The following is a 25,893-nucleotide window of genomic DNA, read 5'->3' as shown; positions in this document are numbered from 1 at the left end:
ACCAGAATATCACATTTATGATCCATCAATTAAAACATCACATTTATGATCCATCAATTAAAACATCACATTTATGATCCATCAATTAAAACATCACATTTATGATCCATCAATTAAAACATCACATTTATGATCCATCAATTAAAACATCAATCAGGAAAATAAAACCACAACATTCAGTTAATTTCCCTGCAGCTCCAGATAAACAGTCATCCTAGTTTAACAGTTTAGAAATTCAAACCTTTATTTACTTCAAACACGTAAAAAATAAAAACATAATTTAGATTTTATGTACATTTTGGTGAAAGTGATCCGACTCACGTTTCCCTTTGAGTCTGATATTCTTATTTCTATTAACTGTGCAGAAAAACTGTTCAATAATACATTATACCAATAATAGATATAATATTGTTATTACTATTATTGCTTATCTTATTTTTCATACATTGTTTTTAAGTCATTAAGAGCTTTATTATGTGAATATTCATACCTGATAATGAGGCTACATGCGTTCCCCTTTGCAGGAGAGAAAAGGCCGTTTCTATTTAATTTAATGTTATTCTATTTTATTTTATTCTATATTATTGTATTCTATTCCAGGAGTTTGTCGGCCTCATCCTCATCCTGTCGTTTCCAGGAACAATATTTATTATTATTTTGTTATTTTGCAGCTGAACGTTTTTCCTGCTTTTTCTCTCTGAATGTTTCGTTTCTGCCTGTTTTTATTCACATCTGCCTTCTGGGTTCATGTGAATCTGTATTTAAGGGGTTCAGAGGTTTCATGGTTCAGTCTGAATCGGGTCAGAAGTGCGAGGTTCTGTTTCATGAACAGAACCAGAGTTCTGGGTCGTTTCTCCTGCAGGAAGTTGAGTCTGAGAGCAGAAGTGTTATCAGCTGTTATCACCTCGCCGCGGCGCCACTCAGGTATAAAACGGCAGACCGGGAGGAGGGGACAGACAAACGGACGACCCGGGCAGGATGGAGAGAACCCAGGTGCTGGTTCTGGTCGTCATGTTCCTGAGCTGCACTCAGGTAAGGAAGCAGAACGGGCCGGCCCGCAGGAACCAGAACAGACATTTGGTTCAGCGGCTTAAGCATGGCGACATTCAAATGCAGATTTCCATGCAGCGCCGGCTGCAGCTGCTCCGGGTTTTCTGGTTTCAGGTTCTGACGGGTCGGCCGTGACCGGGTCCGTTAGCCTGCCCAGAGCCCGGTTCTGCTGGGCGTAGCCTGGACTTTAACTGGACCGTCACCGGTAGACGGTCGCAGACCAGAACGTGACTCGGATATAACCAGTTTGAGTTTATGAAGCTACAATGTAAAAAATTAACAGCAACAATTTTAGTTATTCAGTTTTTCATAACAACAAAAGTTAATTTTTCAAAATCAGATTTTAACCATTTTATCCATTCAGTTATAAATGTCACAATAAAAAATTAGTTAAAAAAACTTTAAACAAAATATTTAGTTAACAAGCAGATAAACCAACAGATGTTTAACTTCAAATTAAATATTTAGTTACAAACAGTAAAGTTATCGATGGGTTGGATCTAGTCAGTAACAGATCCCAGATCCAATCAGGCGGAACCAGTAATCAGAACCAGTAGAACCAGTGAACAACCCGCCGGCCTCTGGGAAGGTTCTGCTTCAGCCGGGAAATAAACCCGATCAGATCAGAGAAGGAAGCTGCAGCTGGTTCTGGTTCTGGTAAGATAACTGTCCAGCAGATTAACATGAACTGGAGCCATGATGGCATTTCACAGAGGCATCATGGGAAAACGACGGTTTGGCTCAGTTTTACTGGAATAACTGGAACATTAATGAAGATTCAGTGATGAAAGATAAACTGAGCTGCAGAGCAAATGGAGACAGTTCAGGGCCTGCAGGGTCAGAGGTCATGTTCAGGTTCTGGTTGAGCAGGACAAAGCCTGACACCTGCTGGTGGAGGAGGGTACTGGTTTTATTCTGTATGTTTTGATCGGCTGGGAAACGTCAGATGAGTCTGAGTGAGGAAGAACTTTTTTATTAATCCATGTTAAGGAATAATGAAATATTAAGGAACTGAACAAGCTGCCATATCTCACTAAGACGTTACTTATAAATTAGTTCTGACTTATTTCAAGTTAACTAAAATATTGGCACTAGAAACTAGACCAAAGATCATTTTGTTTTTGCAGTGTATAAAATCACACATTATCAGACAGGCTGATCATACGCTGTAAAACAGACCAGCTGGAATAAATCAGACAGGAACGAGTCCTGTGGCGATTTATTTGTGTTACTTGCTACATTTTGACTGCTGACTAATTGGCACCCAACACGGGGCCCGACGTGGCCCAGCGTGGCCCTACCGTAGAAGAGCTGTGATCGGGCCGGAGACGCTCCTGCAGGGCAGCAGGAGAAGATCTGGAGGAAAAACACGAAGCAGAAACTGAGATTGAAGCAAAGACAGGATGACGTCTGCAGGAAACGCAGATCAGCGACGGCAGCCGCATGCAAAGTCCCTTAATGTGATCATGGAACAGATGATGCTGCTCCTTTGCATACACTCACACACACCCACACACCCACACACACGCACACACGCACACACACACACACACAGACACACACACAGACACCCACACACACAGGTCATTACCCGAAGGCTCAGACAGGAAGCTCTGTTTGTTCTCTGGTTCTGATCCAAATCAAGTCGAGTTTATTTGTTTAGAACATTTCAGCACAAAACACGACACAGAACCTGATTATGAGACAGGAGAGAAACATTTTACCAATTCAGTTGATTTCATTATTTAGTTACCAAACTAAAATATTTAGTTAACAGACTAAATATGTATCTATAACTAAAAGCTGTTTTGGCATTTTTCTGGAAGTTTGTTCCAGATTATTATAGTTGTCAGATCTTGGAACTGCAGTGTTCCAGGTGTGGTTGTCATGATGGGTTAAAGGTTTCTAGCCCACATGCAGAACACAAGACAGGAGAGTAAGAATCAGTTTAAATGATTTATTTAGGTACACAATTATCAGAGTGTGGGAAGGTGGTCTGGTCCAGGGAATCAACTGTAACGGGCAGCAGTGGTTCACTGCGAGGGGAAAAAGCAGACTGGTGAGTTCAGGGGTCGTGGGAATATGGAAAACTCAGATGAAACACAGGTTGTTCTTACTTGGTGGTGGCTGGATCTGAATCTTGGAGGGTAACTGAGTATGTCCAGGGTCTCGGTCTCTTAGTGGGTCCAGGAACAAACGGAGGAGTGCGGCGGAGAACGGACATAGGCTCGGGTGCAACGGAGACACAGAGGAGTGGTTCGACCGCCAGCCGTGGGGTCCAGGAGATACTTGCAAAACAACGGAGAGGTGAGTCTGGGAACTCGGGCAACCAGTGGGTATCTTCCACGGCGTCACGAGGGAGGTTCTGAAACCAAGGAAACTGCCAGGATCTGGTCCACGGGTCCAGAGTGTCAAAGGGATCACCTGAAGGCAACAGAGGAGCACAAAGAGAATCACTGGAAGGCTCAAGGCAACGAGGAACACAGAGACAGGGCTCAAGGGGGCTCAGAGGTACCGTGACTGGCAAACACTCAGGCGACGCTGGACTGGCGGTCAACTCCTTAAGTATGCTCCGCTGATGAGGGTAATAGATGACAGCTGTGGCTGATGACACCACCGCACTCCAACCGGAACCTGTCGCCATCTGGTGGTAAGAGGTGGAAAAGGCGCACAGGAAAAACCCCACCAAGAGAACCAGAGAACCCCGGAACATAACAGTGGTTCCAGGTGTTGTTCCAGGTGTGGTTCCAAATGTTCCAAGTGTTCCAGGTGTTGTTCCAGGTGTTGTTCCAGGTGTTCCAAGTGTTGTTCCAGGTGTTCCAAGTGTTCCAGGTGTGGTTCCAAATGTTCCAAGTGTTCCAGGTGTTGTTCCAGGTGTTCCAAGTGTTCCAGGTGTTGTTCCAAATGTTCCAAGTGTTCCAGGTGTTGTTCCAGGTGTTGTTCCAGGTGTTGTTCCAGGTGTTCCAAGTGTTGTTCCAGGTGTTCCAAGTGTTCCAAGTGTTCCAGGTGTGGTTCCAGGTGTTGTTCCAGGTGTTGTTCCAAGTGTTCCAAGTGTTGTTCCAGGTGTTCCAAGTGTTCCAGGTGTTCCAAGTGTTCCAGGTGTTGTTCCAGGTGTTCCAGGTGTTGTTCCAGGTGTTGTTCCAGGTGTTGTTCCAGGTGTTCCAAGTGTTGTTCCAGGTGTTCCAAGTGTTCCAGGTGTGGTTCCAGGTGTTCCAGGTGCAGGTCGGTTCTCACTCCGCCTCTCCTCCCCCTGCAGGCTCAGGACACCACCTCCTCCAGCTACAGCTCCTCCACTGTCGTCATGGCGACCACCCTCATCTCAACCATCACAGGGACTAATGCGACCCTCCAGTCTACGCTCAGCTGGTCGCCCCCCCCCTCGGAGACCGGTACGCCCCCCGGCGGCAGCAGTGACAGCCCCACCAGAGCCCCACCCACCTCCTCCACCCACCCCTCCAACACCACCGCCCCCCAGACGGACGTCCAGCCGTCTGCGACGACCCGGATCACGGCGGCTCCCAGCCGGAACCCCCCAGGCAGCAGTAGCGGTACGACGCCCCTGACCTCTGCCGCCCCCACGGCGGGGTCGGGCTGCGTGTCTGCAGGCCGCAGGCTGCAGCAGCTGCTGCTGGCTGCGGCCTGCACGCTGCTGCAGCGCGCCACTCACACCTGAACCTGGACTTTCTCTGGGTTCAGCGGTGACGTGCTGCAGGCGCTGAGCTCTGCTCTGATCCAATATAAACCGTCAGAAATCATCGGAACTTTTGTTTTTATGAGCAATAAAACGTTAACCGGTTCTGCTCGTGTTTGTCCTGAACCGAAAGTCCAACCCGCCGCTCCGCTCCGCTTCGCTGCAGCTGATGGAAAACTAAACCCTGATCCTGATTTACATCCTGATTTTAAAAGGGAAACAGCTTTTATTTGCAGATCAACACATGCAAATCCAGCCGGTGTTCTTTGTGCGGAGGACATTCAGGATTAAACAGCCTGGAAAAACGTCCACAAAACATCAGGAATATCCACATTCAAACAGATTTCAGACGAAGGGAACGCAGCTCCCGCATTATTAAAGGTTACCTCAGAAAATCTGTACATTTGTCTTTAATCCAGAAACATTTCAGATGTTTCACTTTAAAATCAAACCTGGTCCAGATTAATCAGACAGGATTTATGTTCTGGGTGTAAAATATTCAGTCTGACATCATTCAGCCGCTCGGCCCAATTATCAAACATTAAAATCAGATTTTTCCAGGATTTCACAGCTTCGATTCAGTTTTCCTGATTTGAGTTTAAATCCGTTTTGATGACCAGTTCCTCCTTTCAGACTGAACTCAGCGACGCTTTGCTCCAGAACCTGAGCAAAGATAAAAACTATAAAACTGTTACTGAGCTCAGGCCTGTTTATTCATCTAATGCTGAATTTAAAATGTTGCTTATTTGGTGATAAATTATTTCTGATTAAAATGTTCTATTTTAATAATAAACCCTGAAAGTAGCTGATAAAAGATGAAAAATTTCCTTATTTTTTATTATATTTTCTTTACTTATAAAATAAATATTATTGTAAATATTTCTTTCACTGTTTCCACTTTCTTGTAGCTGGAATTTCCTTATTTGTAAAATCGATACCAAACTATCCTCAACTTCACTCTTTTTCATTGTTAACAGGTTTTTGAATAAACGTTCTCATAAATAATTTATTCTTGTGATATTCTGACTTTATAATCGTATTTAAAACTGAAACTATCTCTTCAGCCCGGCAGTAAAACTGCATGTTGGTTTCTGGGTCTGTCGTTGTGCTGCACGTCTTTATTTTCCAATAAAATGTTTTCCTTTAGAGGAGGTGGCGGCTCCAGGTGAGCCCAGGTGTGATAGATTTCTTCCAGCCCTGCAGGACGTTTTGCATTTGGTGGGGAGGAGACTGAGACCTCCCTGAATGGAAACAGGTATCAGGTGAACGCCGCGCCATAAAAAGCTGCCGTCTGGAAAATTTCCCCCATTTGTGGCGCGTCGGGCAGGAAGACGGAGCGTTAGCATCGACGGTCAACATGAAGCTGTGGGAGCTGCTGCCTCTGGCCCTGCTGGGCGCCAGGCTCTGCTGGATGAGCTCAGCGCAGGTAAAACACCGACACAGCTCCCACCTGCAGCACAAACACATTCACTGCTGCAGCATCTCACACCGAACCTGTAGGCTGCAGAATGGCTCTTTTTAAAAGTGCTTGTTTGGTTTTCCACTCACAAAAAGATTGAGTTTATGATAGAAAATACAACTAAAAGATTGTTTCTAAAATGATTCAGCTTTCAACTGTTTTTTGATTTGAGAAAGGAAACTTGGATATAATTCAATCCTAAATAATGAGCAGAAAATGTATTTTTAACCAGCCGAGCTTCAGATCAACAAGGTTTCCATCCTGTAGCCAATCACAGCCATCGATTGTTGCTGCTGGAACATCTGGGAACATGAAGGGAACATCAGGGGACATCTGGGAACATCTGGGGACATCTGGGATAATCTGGGAACATCTGGGAACATGAGGGGACATCAGGGAACATGAGGGGAACATCAGGGGACATGAAGGGAACGTGAGGGGAACATCAGGGGACATGAAGGGAACATGAGGGGAACATCAGGGGACATCTGGGAACATATGGGATAATCTGGGAACATCTGGGAACATCAGGGAACATCAGGGGACATGAGGGGACATCAGGGAACATGAGGGGAACATCGGGGAACATGAGGGGAACATCAGGGGACATGAAGGGAACATGAGGGGAACATCAGGGAACATGAGGGGAACATCGGGGAACATGAGGGGAACATCAGGGGACATCTGGGAACATCTGGGGACATCTGGGAACATCAGGGATAATCTGGGAACATCTGGGGACATCTGGGAACATCAGGGATAATCTGGGAACATCTGGGAACATCTGGGGACATCTGGGATAATCTGGGGACATCTGGGAACATCAGGGGTAATCTGGGAACATCTGGGAACATCTGGGGACATCTGGGAACATCAGGGATAATCTGGGAACATCAGGGGACATCTGGGAACATCAGGGAACATGAGGGAACATCTGGGAACATCAGGGGACATCAGGGGAACATCTGTCTTAGACTTAGACTGACTGTATTGTATTCTACAAGGTTCTGTACAACAGTTTCAAACTGTGACATTTATCATTTATAAATTAATGAATAATATTGTGAAAATATGACTTTGAAACACTAACCTATTTTTTATTGTTTTTTGACAAGCTAAATGATTCGATTAATTTTTGACTAACTTTACAAACGGCGCCCAAACAGCCAGAGAGTGAAAACAATGAATCATTCAGTGACCCTATTATATTTCTTTATAACTGCTGACTTTTTAAATTAATTATATAGTGTTTGTAACTTAAACACAATTAAAGATCAAAATGCTATTCTTTTTTTCATCTGAGCTGCAGATCAGATTAGCAGCAAATCTCTCCATGTTTCTCGCTTTGCATCATTTTATCAGTAAATGTCACATTTATTCTGTGGTTTGGTTATTTTATCTAACGTGCTACAGTTTGTATTATTTATTGCTAATAGTTATTGAATCTCTGAATGTGTTGGTAGATTAAGTTATTTCTAACCACCAGTTTTCTGTCAGTGAATTTAGTTGACCTTTGACCTGCAACAGGAACAGGAAGGAGTTCTGTTTAGCATAATATTTCAGTTAAGGAGAGAAATCACAGCACCAGCTGGTCATGAGCAAGCCTGTGGCGATAGTGGGAAGTACCAGACCTCCAGGGGAACCAGGACACAGAACATCATTCTGGGTTTCATGAGGAATAATAAAAGAGTTTATAAAACTGAGGAGTGATTTCCTGGAGACTCTGAACAGATGTTGAACAGAACATCAATCTCTGAGCTTATTCTGGTGGGTCTGGTGGTACCAGATGATACCAGAACCACCAGGCTGGGATTCAGAACCAACTCATCAATCATGGGGTCTCTGACCTTCATTCAAATTGTATCAACTGATAATAATAATCACTGATAATCGCGGTTCTGGCAGTTTCTGGTTCTATAAGTATTTTTAGATTTTTGGTTCTGAAAGCTTCCCTTCAGCTGAACCTCAGCACAGGCCCATATTCTACAGAACCGGACATTTGTTCTGTGTCTGTTTGCTATTATTAACAGAGTGTGTGTTATGAGGCATGAAGCCCTCCAGCTGTGGACCATATTTAATACCCGGTTACATTTTAGACCCAGCAGCTGACTCACGTTTTAAGGAAGCTCGTGGTCTTCAGTTGTCCAGGCGGTCAATGATCCACCTGAAGGAACGAATCACCTCTTTCACCTTCAGGCACCATGATGCAAACATCATGCTGGATTAGCACAGGATAAAAATTAAACTCTTTCTCAATATCACAAGGAGGGGCAAATATTTTCAGAAACTATAAACCGATAAAAATGAGCTGTTGACTGAGTTTTATGGAGAAACTCAAGATGAACCTGTTTCTGTTAAACAGTTTCATTGGTCAATAATCTCCTGAACTCTGATTTTACTGTCAGCATGCAGAGGTGGAGGTCTTGTTTCAAACAGCTTCCTGGTTCCATATTCAGGTCATCCACTCTCCTCCCTCTGAGACCTCATCGTATAAAAGCAGAGGTTCCTCTCTTCGTCTCAGTTCAGGTCCCACCGAAGCTTTCACGTGAACTTCTCCGGGTTTTTGGAACCATGAAGACGTCGACTCTGGTTTTCTTCTGGTTGCTTCTGCAGGTATCTGTTCACCGTACTAATCAACGGAGAAGCTTTCGCATCTTAGCCATGGCGTTTCCACTTGGTTTGGATGCATTTTCTTTTACTTAATGAATTCATCATTTAAAATCCGTATCTTTTGTAATCAGGTCATCTTTGTTTGCCATTGTGAAATATTTCATCATAATAACAGAACCAAGAGTGTGTAAGGGGGTAAATACCTTTTAACTGCACTCTCCATGGCAAAATTGCTGTATTATAAGTGGGAGCAGACGTTGACAAGAGTGGACCCAAGAACAGAGCCTTGAGGAACTCCGCTCAGAGCAGGAATCTGACATAATATTCCCAGTCAGTAGAAAGACTGTCATTGGCTGGTCCTCAGCCGTTTATCACCAGATGGCTTTAACAATGTTCCAGAACTCAGCCAGGTGAGTTTCAGACTGACCCGTCCTTCACACAGCCTGATCCGCTGATCTGAAACCAAACATTTAAGTTTTTTCCTGAAAACCTGACAGCAAGGTGCTCTGTCAGAGAACCGCTTCAGGTCCAGACAGGCTGAGGGACAGTTGGCTTGTCTATGACTCCTCTTCTATAATTATTATTTTATTCAATTTTATTATCTTCAAAGCAAACAATCAAAATGTTTCTTACTTCCTCATTGAGTCAAATATTGCTGCGGACTAGTTTCATTACCGAATGATATCAGAAGAAAGCGAAACAGAAGCTTTAAACTTCTCAGGATCTTACCAGACACTAGTTGGAGGACAAATCGGATCTTCTTTAGGATCTTGGCAAAGTGGAGCTCCATCTGATAACTTGGGCTTTGGTGGATTTGTTTGATCAGGAGATGTTGGAATCTGCTGGAATGTCTCCAGAAAATGTTTCCAACATGTCTGCCGTCAAAACTAAATTTTGACGGCAGCTCAGTCCATTAATGGTGTCAGCTGGACTCAATGGTGACCACTATGAGGAAGTCAGACGACCTTCAAACACTCCAGAACCTTCAGCAGCACCAACTGACGGGTTTAACTAACGGATATATTTGGGGCTTCATGTTTACCTTTTTTTCTAAATGACTAACATCTGGGTATTCTGCTAGTTCAACATCTGTGTGACATTCACTGATCAAACCAATTCTCTCTGCAGGTGAGCACAACATCTGAAGCAACAACTACAACAATGACTTTATCAACTACTTCATCAACAACCCCATCCACTGCTTCACCAACAACCCCATCCACCTCTTCATCAACAACCCCACCCACCTCTTCATCAACAACCCCATCCACCTCTTCATCAACAACCCCATCAACTGCTTCACCAACAACCCCATCCACCTCTTCATCAACAACCCCATCCACCTCTTCATCAACAACCCCATCCACCTCTTCATCAACAACCCCATCAACTGCTTCATCAACAACCCCATCCACCTCTTCACCAACAACCCCATCAACTGCTTCATCAACAACCCCATCAACTGCTTCATCAACAACCCCATCAACTGCTTCACCAACAACCCCATCCACCTCTTCATCAACAACCCCATCCACCTCTTCATCAACAACCCCATCCACTGCTTCATCAACAACCCCATCCACTGCTTCATCAACAACCCCATCCACCTCTTCATCAACAACCCCATCCACTGCTTCATCAACAACCCCATCCACCTCTTCATCAAAACCCCCATCCACCTCTTCACCATCATCCAGCTCAGCCACCAGAACCACCACCAGAACCTCACCAAGCGGATGTTGTGGCTTCAGAGCTTCCCTGCTGCTTTCTGCAGCTCCTCTCCTGCTCTACTTGTTCTTCCTGTGAACCTCAAACCTCATTAAACCAAATTTCATGAAAAGTCAGAAGAAGAACCACAGATATAATTTGTTCTTTATCTTGTAAAGGGGCTTTTGGTTAAAATAAGGGTTTAAAGATTAGATTTTTATCATTCTGAATTGATTGATGAGAGTATTTCTGTCAGCTTGTGTTTAAGTGTACATGCTCACATATTAATGCTTGTTCTGATGGTTCTGCTCAGTTTAGAGTAAATAAAAGAAGCTCACACTGCCAGTCCTGCTCTTTGTTTGCATGTTAAAGTTTTAATGAGTTCTGTCTTCAAACAAAGGACCACAGTGTTCCAGCAGCACAAAGTGGTAAAAGTTAATAAGTTACAGATGAAAGTCAGAAACGTCATTAATATGAAAAGAAGATATGAAATAGGAATAAACAGGTTCCTGGAGAGGCGGTTCAGTTTAATCTTCAGACCGACAGACGGCCTGTAGAGCCAGCAGCTGCTCCCCTTTAAAATGTTTCTGAGGGACAATCAGAGAACAATCAGGTCAGTAAAGATTGCAGGTGATGCAGCGCAGGTGATGCAGCAACATGAGTCCAACCTGCAGAGTGGAGTAGAGAGACGATCCGCTGAGCCTGAGGAACGCCGCGCGGATTGGCAGCAGGTCCTCCTCGCTATGGGACACCATGATGCCCTGAACCAGCGACGTCTGCAGAGGGAAAACGTCAGGGATCCATCCGGACAGCAATCTGACTGCAGCAACCTGACTGACTGCAGCAACATGATTGACTGACATCAATTTCTTCTGATTTGAAGAAGGTGAGGGAGCAACTTCGCTCACCTTTTGCCTCATTTTAGTTTAATAAAAGACGTGACAAATCAAAACGTGCAGCTGTCAGACGATGTACTTACTAAAATAAAAACGAATTAATTTTTAAACAACTGAATCCAGAAACATGAATTAAAGGGTTAATCTTTTACCTGCAGTCCGCTGAGATCAGTCCGATTTACAATCATTACAGCAGAAAGTCGCCTCTCACACGTCAGGTTTTAATTTACAGAATTATTGAATCTTCATGGAACATTTTGGAAGCAGATGCAGTCACTCTGAAATATTCATGTCTCTAAAAATATTACTGCCAGCTGCTGGCCTGAAACCATCCGCCTGATTTCTGGAGGTTAAAATGAATCAGCAGATCCTGGTCATGTTACTGTACCTGAGCGGGTCGTGACCCGACCCAGTTCCCACAGGATCAGATCGGTTCATCTACACATTTATCCAAGATGTTTTCTTTAGATTTCTATCGTCAGCACTAAAACAAACACAGAAGAATCGCAGGCGTTGCATAAACTGGTAATTTGTGGCGCCCCCTAGAGGTCCACACACACTGTAACCATTTGAGGAGTTTTAAATGTTTTAAATGCGCTGTCTATGAATGTTATATAGAAGTCAGTTTCCATGGAAAAAAAAAGCCAAACAGAAAGTCATAATTACGAAATTTAAAGTCATAATTTTGAGACTGAAAGACATAATTATGCACTTCTTCATTGATTTGATATAACTTAGCTTATATTAAACTACACTGGAGAGCAGAGGCGAGTAGTAACGGGTTACATTTACTCCGCTACATGTAATTGATTAATTTTTTGCAGTACTGCACAGTTCTTTTTTTTACTTTTGCTTGAGTAATATTATAAGTAGTAGTATCACTACGATTTCTGAACACCTTTTCTACCTTCTGTCAGTAAATTTTACTGATGGAAAAAAAACACTGCACCACAAACAGGCACACAGTTTATGTTGAAGTGAGACATCCTGTTTGTACACCAGCTTTGTTGTTCTAATTTTATTTTCAGTTTTGCCATCTGATGACATGAATATATAGAATTATCACTGGGATGTTTTTTGGCCCTGTTCAAACACATAAACACGACCTCCTGCAAGTGTTGGTGTCATAAGATTATTATTATTATTTACGTTTTTCTTCCTGAATGTAGTATTTTGTAAAAATGCTAGGTTTTAGTCTTTAAAATTCCAGAATGTGTACATTATTTTATATTTTTGTCTGTCTGATTACATATATTTTTTAAATATTTAGTCAGGTGTTATGGTCAGTTTTTCAGCACTACCTACCTGTGTGAAATTATGTAGAAGTAGTGTTGCTCTTTCCTGAGTAAAATCTTTGTTTCCTGGCCTTGGAGGACGTTACTTGGGTCTGCGCAGGCGTAAAGAAACGAGTTAGCGCGAAGAAGAACATCGGTTTGAAGGAAGGAGAGAGCGAGAGCATCGTTTCAAGAGAGCTGAGGAACAAGCTCTCACTAACAACGGTTATTTTGGCGGTTGGTATAAACTGGAGTGTGACTGGATTGGGATGACCACAAAGGTAGATGGGGGTGGTGATGAAGATGATATGGATTTTGATGAATGGACTACGGGAGGTAGAGGAAGGGGTAGAGGGAAGGAAAAAGTTTCGAAAGATGATAGAGAGATTGGTAACCTAAATAGTAAGAGAAGTTTAGAGGAATATAGTTCAGATGAAGAAAACAGAGTGGTTAGGAGGAAAATGGTAAATGAGGAGTTTAAGGTAATACTTCAATTCAGGAAGGAAGATATGAACATAAACCTCAGTCCGATAGCAGTGTCTAGAGAAATAAAAAAGAAAATAGGGGAGGTTGAGTTTGTAAAAATCTTGCGAGATGGTAATATGTTGATAAAATGTAAGTCTGAAGAACAAAAGAATAAAAGCATGCAGATTGATAACATTTGTAAAAAGGTTGTGAGTGAAAAGAAAATTGTTGGAGAAAACAGAGTATCACGTGGTGTAATCACAGGTATTCCGCTTGAGGAAGATTTAGAAAAACTTAAAAGAAATATACATGGTGGTGAAGTGCGGAGATTGAAAAGATTGTTAAAATCTGTGGATGGGGAGAAAATAGAAAGTTTTTCAATACTTCTGGAGTTTCAAGGTGATGTTCTTCCTGATAAAGTGAAAATTGGGTTCTTGAGTTTTCCTGTTAGACCTTATATTCCTCCTCCCTTGCGCTGTTACAAATGTCAAAGGTATGGTCACATTGCATCAGTGTGTAAAGGGAAGCAAAGATGTGCTAAATGTGGTGAAGATCATCGATATGATGAATGTGGAGCAGATGTACAGTTGAAATGTTGTAACTGCGGTGGTCAGCATAATGTAGCATATGGAGGGTGTGAAGCAAGGAAAAAGGCAGCAGAAATTCAACAGCTGAAAGTAGTTAAAAACATTTCTTATGCAGAGGCAGCAAAAAGTGTTCAAGAAAAAAGAATAGTTCAGAAAAATCAGCAAGTGTCTTCTAGTCCAAATCGTGGACCAAGTCAAAAAACAATGTCAGGAATGGAAATTACAATGGATAAATTAATTTTATTCATGGCTTATGTTATTAATTGTACTGATCAAGTGAAACAGAAAACTGAAAAAATCAAGATTATAGTGAAAGGTGCAGAAAAATTTCTAGCTGTGAAGGATTTATCTTGGGAGTTGATAAATAAAAGGCTTGAAATAGATGGGAAGCAAGGTGGAGGAAGAATTTAATGCTTATTTTACAATGGAATGCAAGAAGTTTGTTAGCAAATGGACAAGAATTTAAAGGATATTTAAACTATTTGAAAAATAAACCAGATATTATTTGTATTCAAGAAACATGGCTTAAACCAGAGTTAGATTTTGTCATAAGAGGGTATAATAGTATTAGAAGAGATAGGGAACAAGAAAGTGGAGGAGGATGTGTAATATTTATAAAACAAGGAATACAGTTTAGATTTTTAGGAAAAGGAGCTTCACTAGAATGGTTTTCTGTGGAAATCTGGATTAATAAAGAAAGTATTAATATATTAAATTTTTATAATCCGTGTAAAAAATTGGATTTAGATGAAATGGAGGAAATGTTTAAAAATATAGGAAGAAAGTTCATTTGTTGTGGAGATTTCAATGCTTATAGTACTTTGTGGGGTAATAGGAATGATGCAAATGGAGAAGTGGTGGAAGAAATAATGGATAGAAAACATTTGGTTTGTCTTAATAATGGAGAAGGGACGAGAATTAATATTAGAAATAAATCAGAATCAGCGTTAGATTTAACTTTAGTTTCAAAGAATTTGGCTGGGATTAGTAAGTGGAAAATATTAAGAGAATCAACTATAGGTAGTGATCACTACCCTATACTTATTGAAATTGGTAAAGAAATAGGAAAAATTGTTAATGAGAACTTAGAAAGATGGATATTTGGAAATGTTGATTGGGAAAAATATAAAATAATAAATGATGAAGAGATGCAAAAAGTTAATATAGATTTGGATGTTGATATGGTAAATTCTTCTATTTGTGAGGCCATTTTAGGGGCTGCTCGAGAAACAATCCAAAGGAAAAAAGGAAAATATAAGAAGAAAATTGTTCCATGGTGGACGAAGGAATGTGATGGTGCAATTAAATATCGAAATAAAGCTTTTAGATTGTTAAAGAGAAATCAGAATTTTCAGAATTTTATTGAATATAAAAGGTCACAAGCTCTGGTTAAACGAACGGTGAAAAATGCAAAAAAGGTTTATTGGAGTAATTTTTGTGATTCTGTAGGTAGGGAAACAAAGATTTCAAAAGTCTGGGGAATGATAAAGAGAATGAATGGAATTAGAAGGGAATATGGATATCCAGTTCTGAAAGATGGAAATGTTATTGCTGTGACTGAGGAGGAGAAAGCAAATATGTTAGTTAAAAAATTTGTTAAAGTTCATAGTTGTAATAATTTAAGCGCAGAAGAAAACCGCAGAAGAAATTGTACAATTAATGAAAATGTAAATTTATTAGAAGAAAATGTAAGAAATAATGATTTATTGAATAGTCCCTTTTCTTTATTTGAATTAAACAATGCCTTAGGAAAATCAAAAAATTCATCTCCAGGAAAAGATAATATTTCTTATATTATGGTTAATAAGCTTAGCAATTCATCTAAGAAGGTTTTATTGGAATTCTATAATAAGATATGGGATGTGGGTATTTTACCTCTGGCATGGAAAGAAGCAATCATAGTTCCAATCTTAAAACCAGGTAAAGATCAGTCAAATCCAGCAAGTTACAGACCCATTGCTTTAACTTCTCATATTTGTAAAATAATGGAGAGAATGGTAAATGAAAGATTGAGCTACTTTGTTGAAAAGAGGGGATATTTATCAAAATGTCAAAGTGGATTTAGAAAAGGGAGAAGCACTATGGATCCTTTATTATGTTTAGAACATGAAATCAGAAAAGGGCAAGTTAACAAGGAGAGTGTAGTGGCTGTTTTCTTTGATATAGAGAAAGCTTATGATATGATGTGGAAAGATGGATTTTTAATTAAATTGAAAAAAATGGGAATTAATGGATCAATGTTTTATTGGATAAAAGATTTTTTACAAGATAGATCAATACAAGTAAGAATAGGTCAACAATTGTCAGAAAAGGTTTTTGTTGAGAATGGTACACCTCAGGGAAGTATAGTGAGTCCTTTGTTTTTTTCTATTATGATTAATGATATGTTTGAAAATTTGGAAAGTGGAATGGGGTTTTCTTTATTTGCTGATGATGGAGCAATATGGAAGAGGGGAAAAAATTTAAAGTTTATTGTTAAAAAGATACAAGAAGCAATTAGTATTATAGAAGACTGGTCATTTAAATGGGGATTTAAAATTTCTATAGACAAAACAAAGACTTTATTTTTTACAAGGAAGAAAGCATCTGAAAATTTAAAACTGCAACTATATAATCATGAATTAGAAAGGGTAAGGGAATTTAAGTTTTTGGGTTTATGGTTGGACGAAAAACTTACTTGGAAAAATCATATTCAAAAAGTAGTGAATAAATGTAAGAGAGTTTTAAATGTAATGAGGTGTTTGGTGGGAAGTGAATGGGGTGCTGAGAGGAAGGCATTGAAATCAATATATACTGGGTTAATAAGGTCTGTATTTGATTATGGAAGTATTGTATTTGGGTCAGCATCAGAAACACTATTAAAAAAATGAGATAGTATTCAGTATCAAGCCTTGAGGTTATGTACAGGAGCAGTTAGAACAACTCCAACGTCAGCTTTGCTAATAGAAATGGGAGAGATGCCACTTAATTTAAGAAGATTACAGTTAAAGTCCAATTATTGGTGTAATTTAAAGGGCCATGATGGAAATCATCCATGTCAAGACATTTTAAAATCTAGTTGGGAAAAAGAAAAGAAGAAATTAAATTCTTTTGGATGGGAGATAGAAAATGTTATAAAAGATTTTGGTTTATCTGATATAAACATTAGTCAAACAGTTCCTCTTTCACCAGTTTATCCGTCTCTATTTCATAATAATGTTGTTGATTTAACTTTGTTGGAGAAAAGGAAAGGAGAAAACATTTCAGATCCATATTTGGTTCAATCATATTTAGATAGTAAGTACTATGGATATGTCCAAGTTTTTACAGATGCGTCTAAAAACTCAAATAGCAGTAATGGGGTATCTTTCATTGTTCCAGAATTCAAAGTTAAAAAATGTAAAAGAATTACTGATGGAGTATCAGTTTATACTGGAGAGATGATGGGAATTATTTTAGCTTTAGGATGGATTGAGGAAGTCCGTCCATTAAGAAGCATAGTATGCTCTGATTCAAGTTCTTCATTATATTCATTAAAAAATAATCGTGCTATTAGTAGACCGGATCTTTTATTAGAAATTCAGTTAATAACATATAGAATTCAAGCAATGGGGTTATTAGTTATATTTACATGGATACCATCACATATAGGAATAAGAGGGAATGAGTTGGCTGATAAATATGCAAAACAAGCTTCAACATATAGTGATATTGATATATTAGTTCCATTTAGTAGAGAAGAAATCAAATCTATTATTAAACAAAAGGTTAAGGAAAGATGGCAGAGACAGTGGGAGGAAGATAGAACTGGTAGATGGATGTACAGTATTCAAAGAAAAGTTGGTGCAATGAGGAGAACGGGACGAAATAGAAAAGAGGAAACAGTTCTATCTAGGTTGCATTTTGGACATACAAGGTTAAACAGTAATTTATTTAAAATAGGAAAGCATCGAACTGGAAGTTGTGATTTTTGTGGTCAAGAAGAGACAGTAAAACATGTTTTGTTGTTCTGTACCAAATATTCTGTTGAGAGAAGGAAATTAGTTTGCCGGTTACAAGAAAATAAATTACAGTTAAATTTACAAGATATTTTGGGAAAAATTTCTAATTCTAAAGATATAAGTTATTTAATTAATTACCTTAAGAAAACAAAATTGATAGAAAAGATTTAAGTTTTTTTTGTTTTGTTTTGAGGGGGGTGTATATAGTTAGCGTCCCGATCCACACTCCATTCCAGTAGATGGCGGTAATGCACATCTAAAAGTTGCTTGCCAACCGCCATAAAAACGGAAAAGAAGAAGAACATCGGTTTTCAGTGGCCCGAAGAGGTCTTGTGCGCTATTCGGTTCCCCTGCGAAAATCTGTTCCCCCTGTGTCGGGAGCGCGCATTACAGCCGGAGAGGCGGATCTGACCATTTTCACGGCGCTTCTGATCGATTTCTCGGTAAAAACAACTCAGTTAATCATGTCAAGCTTGTAACATTTAGTTTAATCGGCAGCTATTGTTTACAAAATTGTAAAAATAATTAAATAAACGAGGTCTTTTTACGCTGTTTTGTGTTATTTTAAACGCCAAGAGAATCGGTCTTTTTCTAACTTTTGTCACTTACGCCTGACAGAAATAAAAGTCAGTCAACACTTAGTGTGTATTTATAATTTTTCATTGCTGATATAAGACGATTGCTGAAAGCATGGCATAATTATTAAGACTTCCTGAAAAGACGAAAGCGTGGACTTTCTGGTAAATCCCGTTCTAATGTAAAATATGACAGATTACTGTAGTAAGGGCATTTCTAGTATACTGCAGGCTATCACACATAACAATTTTTGAGAATTTGGCAACAGTTGCCCTTTATTCCCAAACGTTATGGGGGGAGGAGAGTAGAGAATGAATATTTCAGCTGCCTGAAATAACCTGTTCCCCTCCATAACATGGGAACAAATTAATTCACCAACAAGGCCTTAACTCTGTTTATTCCTCTTATCATCAACAATAAATCCTGTGAATTTGGTAACATTTGCTCTTTATTTGACAAAGTTATGAGGGGGGAACCATATATTTCTAATCCTTAACAGTGGTGAGGATAACATTAATATTCTTATTTTGAGTGTTTATGACAATTGTTATCATGATTACTATTATTTGTATGTTTGGCTAAAACATCTGTACTTAGCAAAACTTAAAACATTAACATGGACTCTGAAAACATTTATTTAAGGAAATTGTTTGTCTACAAATTAATAAGTACAATCATTTTATTTTCTATATTTTTTTCATAAATGACTGTGTTGGTGCTTAGCACATCCTGTGTAACAGTTTCATACACACACAAACACACATATATACGGTCACGATTGTACATGTATAATCGTGTGTGTGTGTTTTTATACTTTTGTTGTTAACAGAGGACCTAAAAGACTTGTGTCACTTCTGTGGAGAGATGGAAAGTGACACGGATGTGAACTGGAAAGTTTTTAGAATTATTCAAAGACTTGGTGTTAGAAAACTAAATGAAGAGGACAAGTTTTATCTAATCTTATCTTGCGTAAACAAGCTATGATATGATCCTCCAACAGTTGGAATATAAAGGAATCTAAAATGATTGATTATATATTGTAATTGTAAAGACATATTTTTCTAAAAAAAACCTGATATTTTTGGTTTCTTTCCTAGATCCAGTGTGACGCGTGTCTGAGGTGGTTCCATCATGCATGTGTGGGAAGCCCACCAACTGAAAAAACATATCACTGCTTTGCGTGTTTGCCTTAGTTGCCTTTGTTCCTGAGATTGCTGTGGTGTGCTTGTTTATGTATGTTGTTTAAAGGTTAATAAATTACATTTTGAAAACTGTTTGATATTTATACTTACAAGACTTTGATATAAGGCAGCTATGGAAAAAAGTTTAAATCCCAAGGCCCCTTATAACTTTGTCAAATAAAGAGCAAATGTTACCAAATTCACAGGATTTATTGTTGATGATAAGAGGAATAAACAGAGTTAAGGCCTTGTTGGTGAATTAATTTGTTCCCATGTTATGGAGGGGAACAGGTTATTTCAGGCAGCTGAAATATTCATTCTCTACTCTCCTCCCCCCATAACGTTTGGGAATAAAGGGCAACTGTTGCCAAATTCTCAAAAATTGTTATGTGTGATAGCCTGCAGTATACTAGAAATGCCCTTACTACAGTAATCTGTCATATTTTACATTAGAACGGGATTTACCAGAAAGTCCACGCTTTCGTCTTTTCAGGAAGTCTTAATAATTATGCCATGCTTTCAGCAATCGTCTTATATCAGCAATGAAAAATTATAAATACACACTAAGTGTTGACTGACTTTTATTTCTGTCAGGCGTAAGTGACAAAAGTTAGAAAAAGACCGATTCTCTTGGCGTTTAAAATAACACAAAACAGCGTAAAAAGACCTCGTTTATTTAATTATTTTTACAATTTTGTAAACAATAGCTGCCGATTAAACTAAATGTTACAAGCTTGACATGATTAACTGAGTTGTTTTTACCGAGAAATCGATCAGAAGCGCCGTGAAAATGGTCAGATCCGCCTCTCCGGCTGTAATGCGCGCTCCCGACACAGGGGGAACAGATTTTCGCAGGGGAACCGAATAGCGCACAAGACCTTCTTCCAAAGCGATTCAAATTGGAAAACGGGTTGCTATTTCTGGTCGTCCAAGTGTTCGGGTGGTCTTTTGTGATACTTTGACCTTTATCACTGTGCCGTTATGTCGGAACAGTGAACAGCCGAGGCGCGGCTAGCTAACTCCGACCCCCAGCTGAGGACGTCTCCTCTAATGAGCGCATCTTCTGGAACATTCATCAGCTCTAGATGAAGGCAGATATAGGTAGGTTATGTCACTAGATAATAACTAATGGTAGTCCAGCTCAGCAGTGTTTAAATAGGGGATTTTGAAAGGAAGAAAATGCTAGTGACCATGGTAACGGCCTTACGTTTTTCGCAGGGCTAAGTGTTAGCTATACATGCTAATAAAGTTTTCCTGATTTTGGCCAAGTTGAAGCGGAAGGCAGAGGAGTCAAAGATTTTACTCCAGTCAGAGTATCACTACTTTAACAATTTTTTAGCCCATTAAGAGTAAAAAGTTATCATCTAAGATATTACTCAAGTAAAAGTAAAGCAGTATTTAGTATAAAGGCTGCTTAAGTACTTTTTACTAAATAGTTTGACTGTTTAGAAAACCTCATTTAATATTTTACATTGATGTGATTGGACAGAAAGAAAGGTTTTGTGCAAAGTGTGATATTTTAAAGACTAAAATGAAACAAATTAATACACATAAATAGAGACCCAGCAATACATTTTTGTCCTCTGTGGAGGACATAGGTTTTTTTGTTCATAACTCTGAAACCATACATGCCACTGTGTTAAATCCTGTTGGTCCTTAGAGAGGACATCCTGGGCCTCAAAATGTGTTCATATTTGCCACAAGAGAGTCCCGATGTCCTCTCCAAAGGACTTACTGTAATAAATAAATAATATGTTTTGAAACTTTTTCAATTGTAGTGATGTTTTTTCACTCCAAAGAGTCATGTAGTGAAAAAAAAAAAAATTCAAAAACTTTTTTTTTTCTGGGTCTCAGGAGGATAATTACAAAATAAGATGAAGACAGAAGAAACATTTGTTTTTTCTGGTGCAAATGATACACTAGGCAATGTGTTAATATTTAACCTGTCCTTACATATAAAGGGTTTGATACATCTTCTTAAACACTAAATGTTTCACAGGCTCAGAAAATAGAAAATGTTACAAAATCAAAGCTGGTGTATAAACAAGAGGTCTCACTTCAACATAAACTGTGGGTGTGTCTGTTTCACTTTTGGTTAAGATGTGCCCTTTGCCCTCATCACTGGGCCGTGTGTGGGTGTTGACCAGTCATGGTCTCACCTTCATGGTGAGCAGTCTCTGGGCGAGGTAGACCTGGGGGTTCTGGATGCACTGAACTGTTCCACCACAAAAACAGAACCATGAGGAACCGATCAATCAGCCCAACAATCAGCAAACCTCTAACCTGGGACTCACCTAAAACTCTCAGGCCGAGCCGGAAGTCTCCTGAGAAGTGTTTCTCCAGCAGCTGATCCACCGTCTGCCCCGTCTCCAGCTCCAGCTCCATCAGCACTGCCAGACGTTCACAGTGAGCGTCTCAGCTCCACCTGCAGGCCGCAGCAGGTCACACACTCACCTTTATCCAGGTGATTCGAGTCCCTGGACGTCAGGATGTTGATCCAAGGTCCGGCTTCTGCTTTCTTCCCACTGAGAGACGCAGCGAGAGCCTGGGAACGTAGCAGAGCAGAGCTGGAGCTCAGGCAGATGGAGTGGAAATGATCCGGACTGCATGAGGAGCAGAAAATACCTGAACGTCTCTCTGGACAGAGCCTGCAGTAACGGCTTTCTGTTGGGACAAAATGGAGGACAAAACGACACGCTTCATCTTCCTGCTGGGACTAAACCAGTTTTATGCACATTATTCAGATTAATTCCAACTAAAGGTGGGCTGTAAGTGTCTTTGCACTAAAATCCAGAAAACAATTTGCTCTAAATTAACCAGAAGATTTTTTTCCCACAACAGAATCTTGGAGGGAATCTTCAGTGTTAAATAATATTCAGTAGGAATGCAAACTATTAAAAGACTTACGATTAATTGTCGATTAATGGTTTGTTATATTAAAATTAGATGGCCTAACTAATGACATTTGCTTAAACCAGGGGTGTCCAAAGTGCGGGCTGGGGGCCATTTGCGGCCCTTAGAATAGTTCTGGTTCATCACAGTTCAGGCAGCTGATGCAGATTTAAGAACAATGTTGAGATGAAGTTTTCACTGATACCAGATAAGGTGCATAACAAAGTATTCATCCAGGTTCTTGCTTTTGATTACATTTATTTCAATAGTTTAAAAAGGTAAAAGAACATCCAGTGACTTCACTGAAATACAGGTCATTTAATAAACTGGTCCAGTTTAAGCAAGAATGAGCCAAAAAATAAAAAATAAAGGAGATGAACAATGTAGTTTATGGTTTACTGTTTTCTTAAATCTGGCAAACCTTTTTTTGTTTGTTTTAAGTCTTAATTATTTTATTAACATGTTGATTGTTTAGGTTGTTTTTTTATCAGGTAAACAATCAAAACATAAAACAGTTTTTGCCATTGAAATGATGTTTTTCCCAGAGTTTGCTTCCGTCTTGACATTTTGGCCCCCATGCCGAAACGCGCGCCATCCAGAAGAGGGCGCCGCTGCTCATCTTTAAGCAGAAACAAAGATGGCGGCGCCATCTCTGACCGGGATACAGAAACGGTCAGAGATGGTTTATGCAGTCAGTATTTAATACAGCTGACACAAAATAATGTTAACATTTAATTATTTTTTTTTATTCAGCAAATTCTGAAAACTTTAGTCCTTTTTGGAAAGACGGTCGTCCGTTTGAAAACACTGGATTTGAAGAAAATGGCGGCTTTACATTAACTACTAATTGATGATATTGAGCAGGTTTCCTGTTTCCAGTCTAAAGTTAGAAAAACTCAAAAAATTTACATTCAGCAGAGCCACAACCAGCCGGGCGAAGTCTCCACTGGTTTCTGCTTTCAGCTCCTTCTCCAGATCCTTCTTATACACTGAAACCAGAGAACCAGCATCAGAACCGAACCGGGCCCGATTCCATCAGGAAGGCCCAGAGACTCACTCTGCCTGTAGGCGGCAGCCACTTCCTGCAGCGTCTTCCTGGAGCGGCAACACAAGATCTCCAGCAGAGTTTCCTCATCGGTGCCCAGACCCTGCAGACACACGGACCGGATGAGAACCGCATGAGAACCCAGACGGTGCGGGTCAACTCCCGACCGGACCCGGAGGCTCACCGCCATGGCCGCCTTCAGCCGCTGGGCTTCCAGCTGCTCCGGCGGCATCACCAGCTGCAGCAGCAGCTCCTCCAGGTCTCCGGACAGAACCTTCTTCAGAGCGTCGCTCAGATCCTGCAGCAGCACAGAAACACCGGAAGGCCCTCAGCAGCTCACTGGGTCTCCAGAACCAGGCCCGGGTTCTGGCTCACCAAAGGGTCAGAAGGTCATTCTCCAGAGAGGAAGGTTAGTCCCAGGATAATTTAAAACATTAAAATGAATGGGAAAAAAATATTAAAAAGTAAATCAGTAATAAAAGTAAATTCCAGAAAGAAAAAAATTAATCAAATAAAAATGTAAATATTAAAAAATATTATTTCCATGTAAATAGAAACAAATAAAAAAAAGTTATTGTTAGTAAAAACAGTGTAACTAAATTACAAAAGTTAAAAAATAAAATAGCAAAATAAAAACATTAAAAAGGTAATTTTAATTGTGTATAAGATGAGCTTAAATGAAAAATCTGCAGGATTTTTAAAAATGGAATTAGAATGATCAGAATGAAAGATTAAAACTGATTGTTTTCAGTTTTGTCCCGTAGGACTCGGCAGCCTGTCGTCCGGCCTGCAGAGCTTCTGGCCTCAGCTTTAACGCTGCAGGGAGGAGCTCAGACATCAGGACGGACGTGATGAGAGAGGAAGCCACAGAACGGGAAGGTTGGCGGTTAAATACCCGGCTGGCTGTCGGCGCTGAGCTCCTTCTGCAAACACAGGTGTGTTCACTCATGTTTGATCAGCAAACGTAAAGTGCAGGGATCAAAGTACAGCAGCGACCCGGAGAGACATGTTGAGTAACAGGGAGGCTCCCTCCTCCATCATTCATTCATTCATTCATTCATTCACACCTCTCTTCCTAGGTTTCGCACCGTGTGTTTTAACACTTTTCACTTGAGATGGTTAATATTTTCACTTTTCATGCAGTTTTGCTCTAAAACTTGAATCCTCTCTTTGTTCCACTAATCTGAGCGTTGAGTGAAACTGATGTGAGGGCATATATCAATGTAAACAAACTATTTAAGTTGTTGAGCTTTTATATCTCACACTCTGACACTTCCTCATGTATGGAACACAGAGAAGGCCAAAAATCTCATACCTTTTATATGTAAAATATGTTCCCAACACAAGAGCAACTGCATTCACAACTTAAAGCGAAGGCCAACGCTGCCATTTCATCCAATCAGCATCCAGTCCTTGGATGAAAAAGAACCAATCACAAGCGGCGAGTCAAAATGCTCCAGGAAGTGACAGAAATAAAGCAAAACATAATAAACTTAAACCTGTCATGGTAACGCATTCTGCTGGACGATAAATTGTCCCAGAAGTTATTGAGATAAATGATAATATTGAGACCATTTTCCAGTAACATAATGGAAATGGGATAATAATGCAAGAACACATTTTCAAATTATAATGAACATTTAAACTGGAACTATAAGACCTTTTAAATATTCTAAAGAAATAAACAGACTGACTGAAAGCTTTTATCATCCATTTTTTGGTAGGAAGAGAAAAAAAGAAATCGATAAATCTAGCAAATGGAAATTATTGAGCTTGTTTTAATTTATCATGTGATTAATTGATTTATTAAGTTAAGTAGGACAAATACGTTTACTTTGTGCATTTCAGGGAACATTCCTGTATTTCTTTCGCTGCTCTGTGATGTGATGCTTGGTTTACTTTCTTCCCCTGAACTTTTGGGAACCTTCCCGCTCCACTTCCTGTCTTCGTACCTGCTTGGTTTTGTCCTGGAAGCTCTGGGCGACGGCTTGTCTCTGGGCGTTGTTGCGGTTGGTCAGGATCCTCACCAGCGCCGCCATGTCTGAACAAAGTCCACAAACATCAGCCTCCCGGGTCGGAGCGGGTCAGGGGAACTCCGCTCCGCTCCGACCCGCCCCGTACCTTTCCTCTCCAGCGCCGCCTGGATGTCCGCCGCGTCTCGGTCCGGGTAGAAGTTGGGGAAGGGTCGGACAGTGCCGAGCGTCCCCCAAAACATGTCCTGAGGAGACACAGAGGGACAGCTTAACGTTGTCTCCACGTCGGGTCAGACGGGTTCTGGTGTTACTCACTGAGGAGTTTTCATCCATGGTTCAGCTTGAGCAGAACCAGAACCAGCAGCAGAACCTTTAATTCTCTGAAGCCTCAGCTCCTGTCAGTGTGTCCTCTCACCTGAAACTGGACGTCTTTCTGCCGTCCGGGATCCGAGACACACCTGCTGCAGGACCTCCTGACCAATCACAGCTCAGCTTTCTGTGAGCGTC

At 40.3% G+C, this 25,893-nt stretch overlaps 3 protein-coding genes across 4 annotated transcripts; 1 reads left to right on the top strand and 2 right to left on the bottom strand.

Moving 5' to 3' along the window:
• The first annotated feature begins 783 nt into the window (after positions 1-783).
• On the top strand, positions 784-5,521 carry LOC114155432 (proline-rich receptor-like protein kinase PERK1). Its single transcript, XM_028035301.1, has 2 exons — positions 784-1,032; positions 4,307-5,521. Exons 1-2 carry the CDS (start codon positions 979-981, stop codon positions 4,721-4,723), a joined length of 471 nt encoding a protein of 156 aa, XP_027891102.1. The 5' UTR covers positions 784-978; the 3' UTR covers positions 4,724-5,521.
• Positions 2,946-3,770, bottom strand: LOC114155431 (uncharacterized). The gene is made up of 3 exons (XM_028035300.1): positions 3,566-3,770; positions 3,168-3,474; positions 2,946-3,086 (listed from the first exon to the last, which is right to left on the bottom strand). Exons 1-3 carry the CDS (start codon positions 3,761-3,763, stop codon positions 2,956-2,958), a joined length of 636 nt encoding a protein of 211 aa, XP_027891101.1. The 5' UTR covers positions 3,764-3,770; the 3' UTR covers positions 2,946-2,955.
• Positions 5,522-10,871: 5,350 nt separating the features above from the next.
• Positions 10,872-25,841, bottom strand: anxa14 (annexin A14). 2 transcript variants are annotated; one of them, XM_028036990.1, is made up of 12 exons: positions 25,702-25,841; positions 25,535-25,631; positions 25,366-25,454; positions 23,598-23,711; positions 23,426-23,516; positions 23,278-23,357; positions 22,102-22,140; positions 21,931-22,021; positions 21,771-21,866; positions 21,636-21,691; positions 11,186-11,293; positions 10,872-11,104 (listed from the first exon to the last, which is right to left on the bottom strand). In XM_028036990.1, the coding sequence occupies exons 1-12, from the start codon at positions 25,717-25,719 to the stop codon at positions 11,045-11,047; spliced, it is 939 nt and encodes a 312-aa protein (XP_027892791.1). In that variant the 5' UTR covers positions 25,720-25,841; the 3' UTR covers positions 10,872-11,044. The 2 variants fall into 2 exon arrangements, 1 of the variants encoding a protein (XP_027892791.1); XR_003597951.1 differs by lacking the exon at positions 10,872-11,104 and adding an exon at positions 11,802-11,897.
• Between the last annotated feature and the right edge of the window lie 52 nt (positions 25,842-25,893).

This window comes from Xiphophorus couchianus, chromosome 13 (assembly GCF_001444195.1).
Source record: "Xiphophorus couchianus chromosome 13, X_couchianus-1.0, whole genome shotgun sequence".
NCBI classification, from domain to species: Eukaryota; Metazoa; Chordata; class Actinopteri; order Cyprinodontiformes; family Poeciliidae; genus Xiphophorus; species Xiphophorus couchianus.
Note: the sequence above shows the minus strand (reverse complement) of the source record. Positions and strands in the feature narration are given on the sequence as shown.

Coding starts and splice junctions, on each gene's coding strand:
- LOC114155432 (XM_028035301.1), top strand. CDS start 979: ATGGAGAGAACCCAGGTGCTGGTTCTGGTCGTCATGTTCCTGAGCTGC. Junction 1,033..4,306: donor TGTTCCTGAGCTGCACTCAG/GTAAGGAAGCAG, acceptor CTCCCCCTGCAG/GCTCAGGACACCACCTCCTC.
- LOC114155431 (XM_028035300.1), bottom strand. CDS start 3,763: ATGTTCCGGGGTTCTCTGGTTCTCTTGGTGGGGTTTTTCCTGTGCGCC. Junction 3,475..3,565: donor CTGAGTGTTTGCCAGTCACG/GTACCTCTGAGC, acceptor TGTTGCCTTCAG/GTGATCCCTTTGACACTCTG. Junction 3,087..3,167: donor TCAGATCCAGCCACCACCAA/GTAAGAACAACC, acceptor TTCCCCTCGCAG/TGAACCACTGCTGCCCGTTA.
- anxa14 (XM_028036990.1), bottom strand. Junction 22,141..23,277: donor TGGTTGTGGCTCTGCTGAAT/GTAAATTTTTTG, acceptor TTGTCCCAACAG/AAAGCCGTTACTGCAGGCTC. Junction 22,022..22,101: donor CTGTCCAGAGAGACGTTCAG/GTATTTTCTGCT, acceptor CTACGTTCCCAG/GCTCTCGCTGCGTCTCTCAG.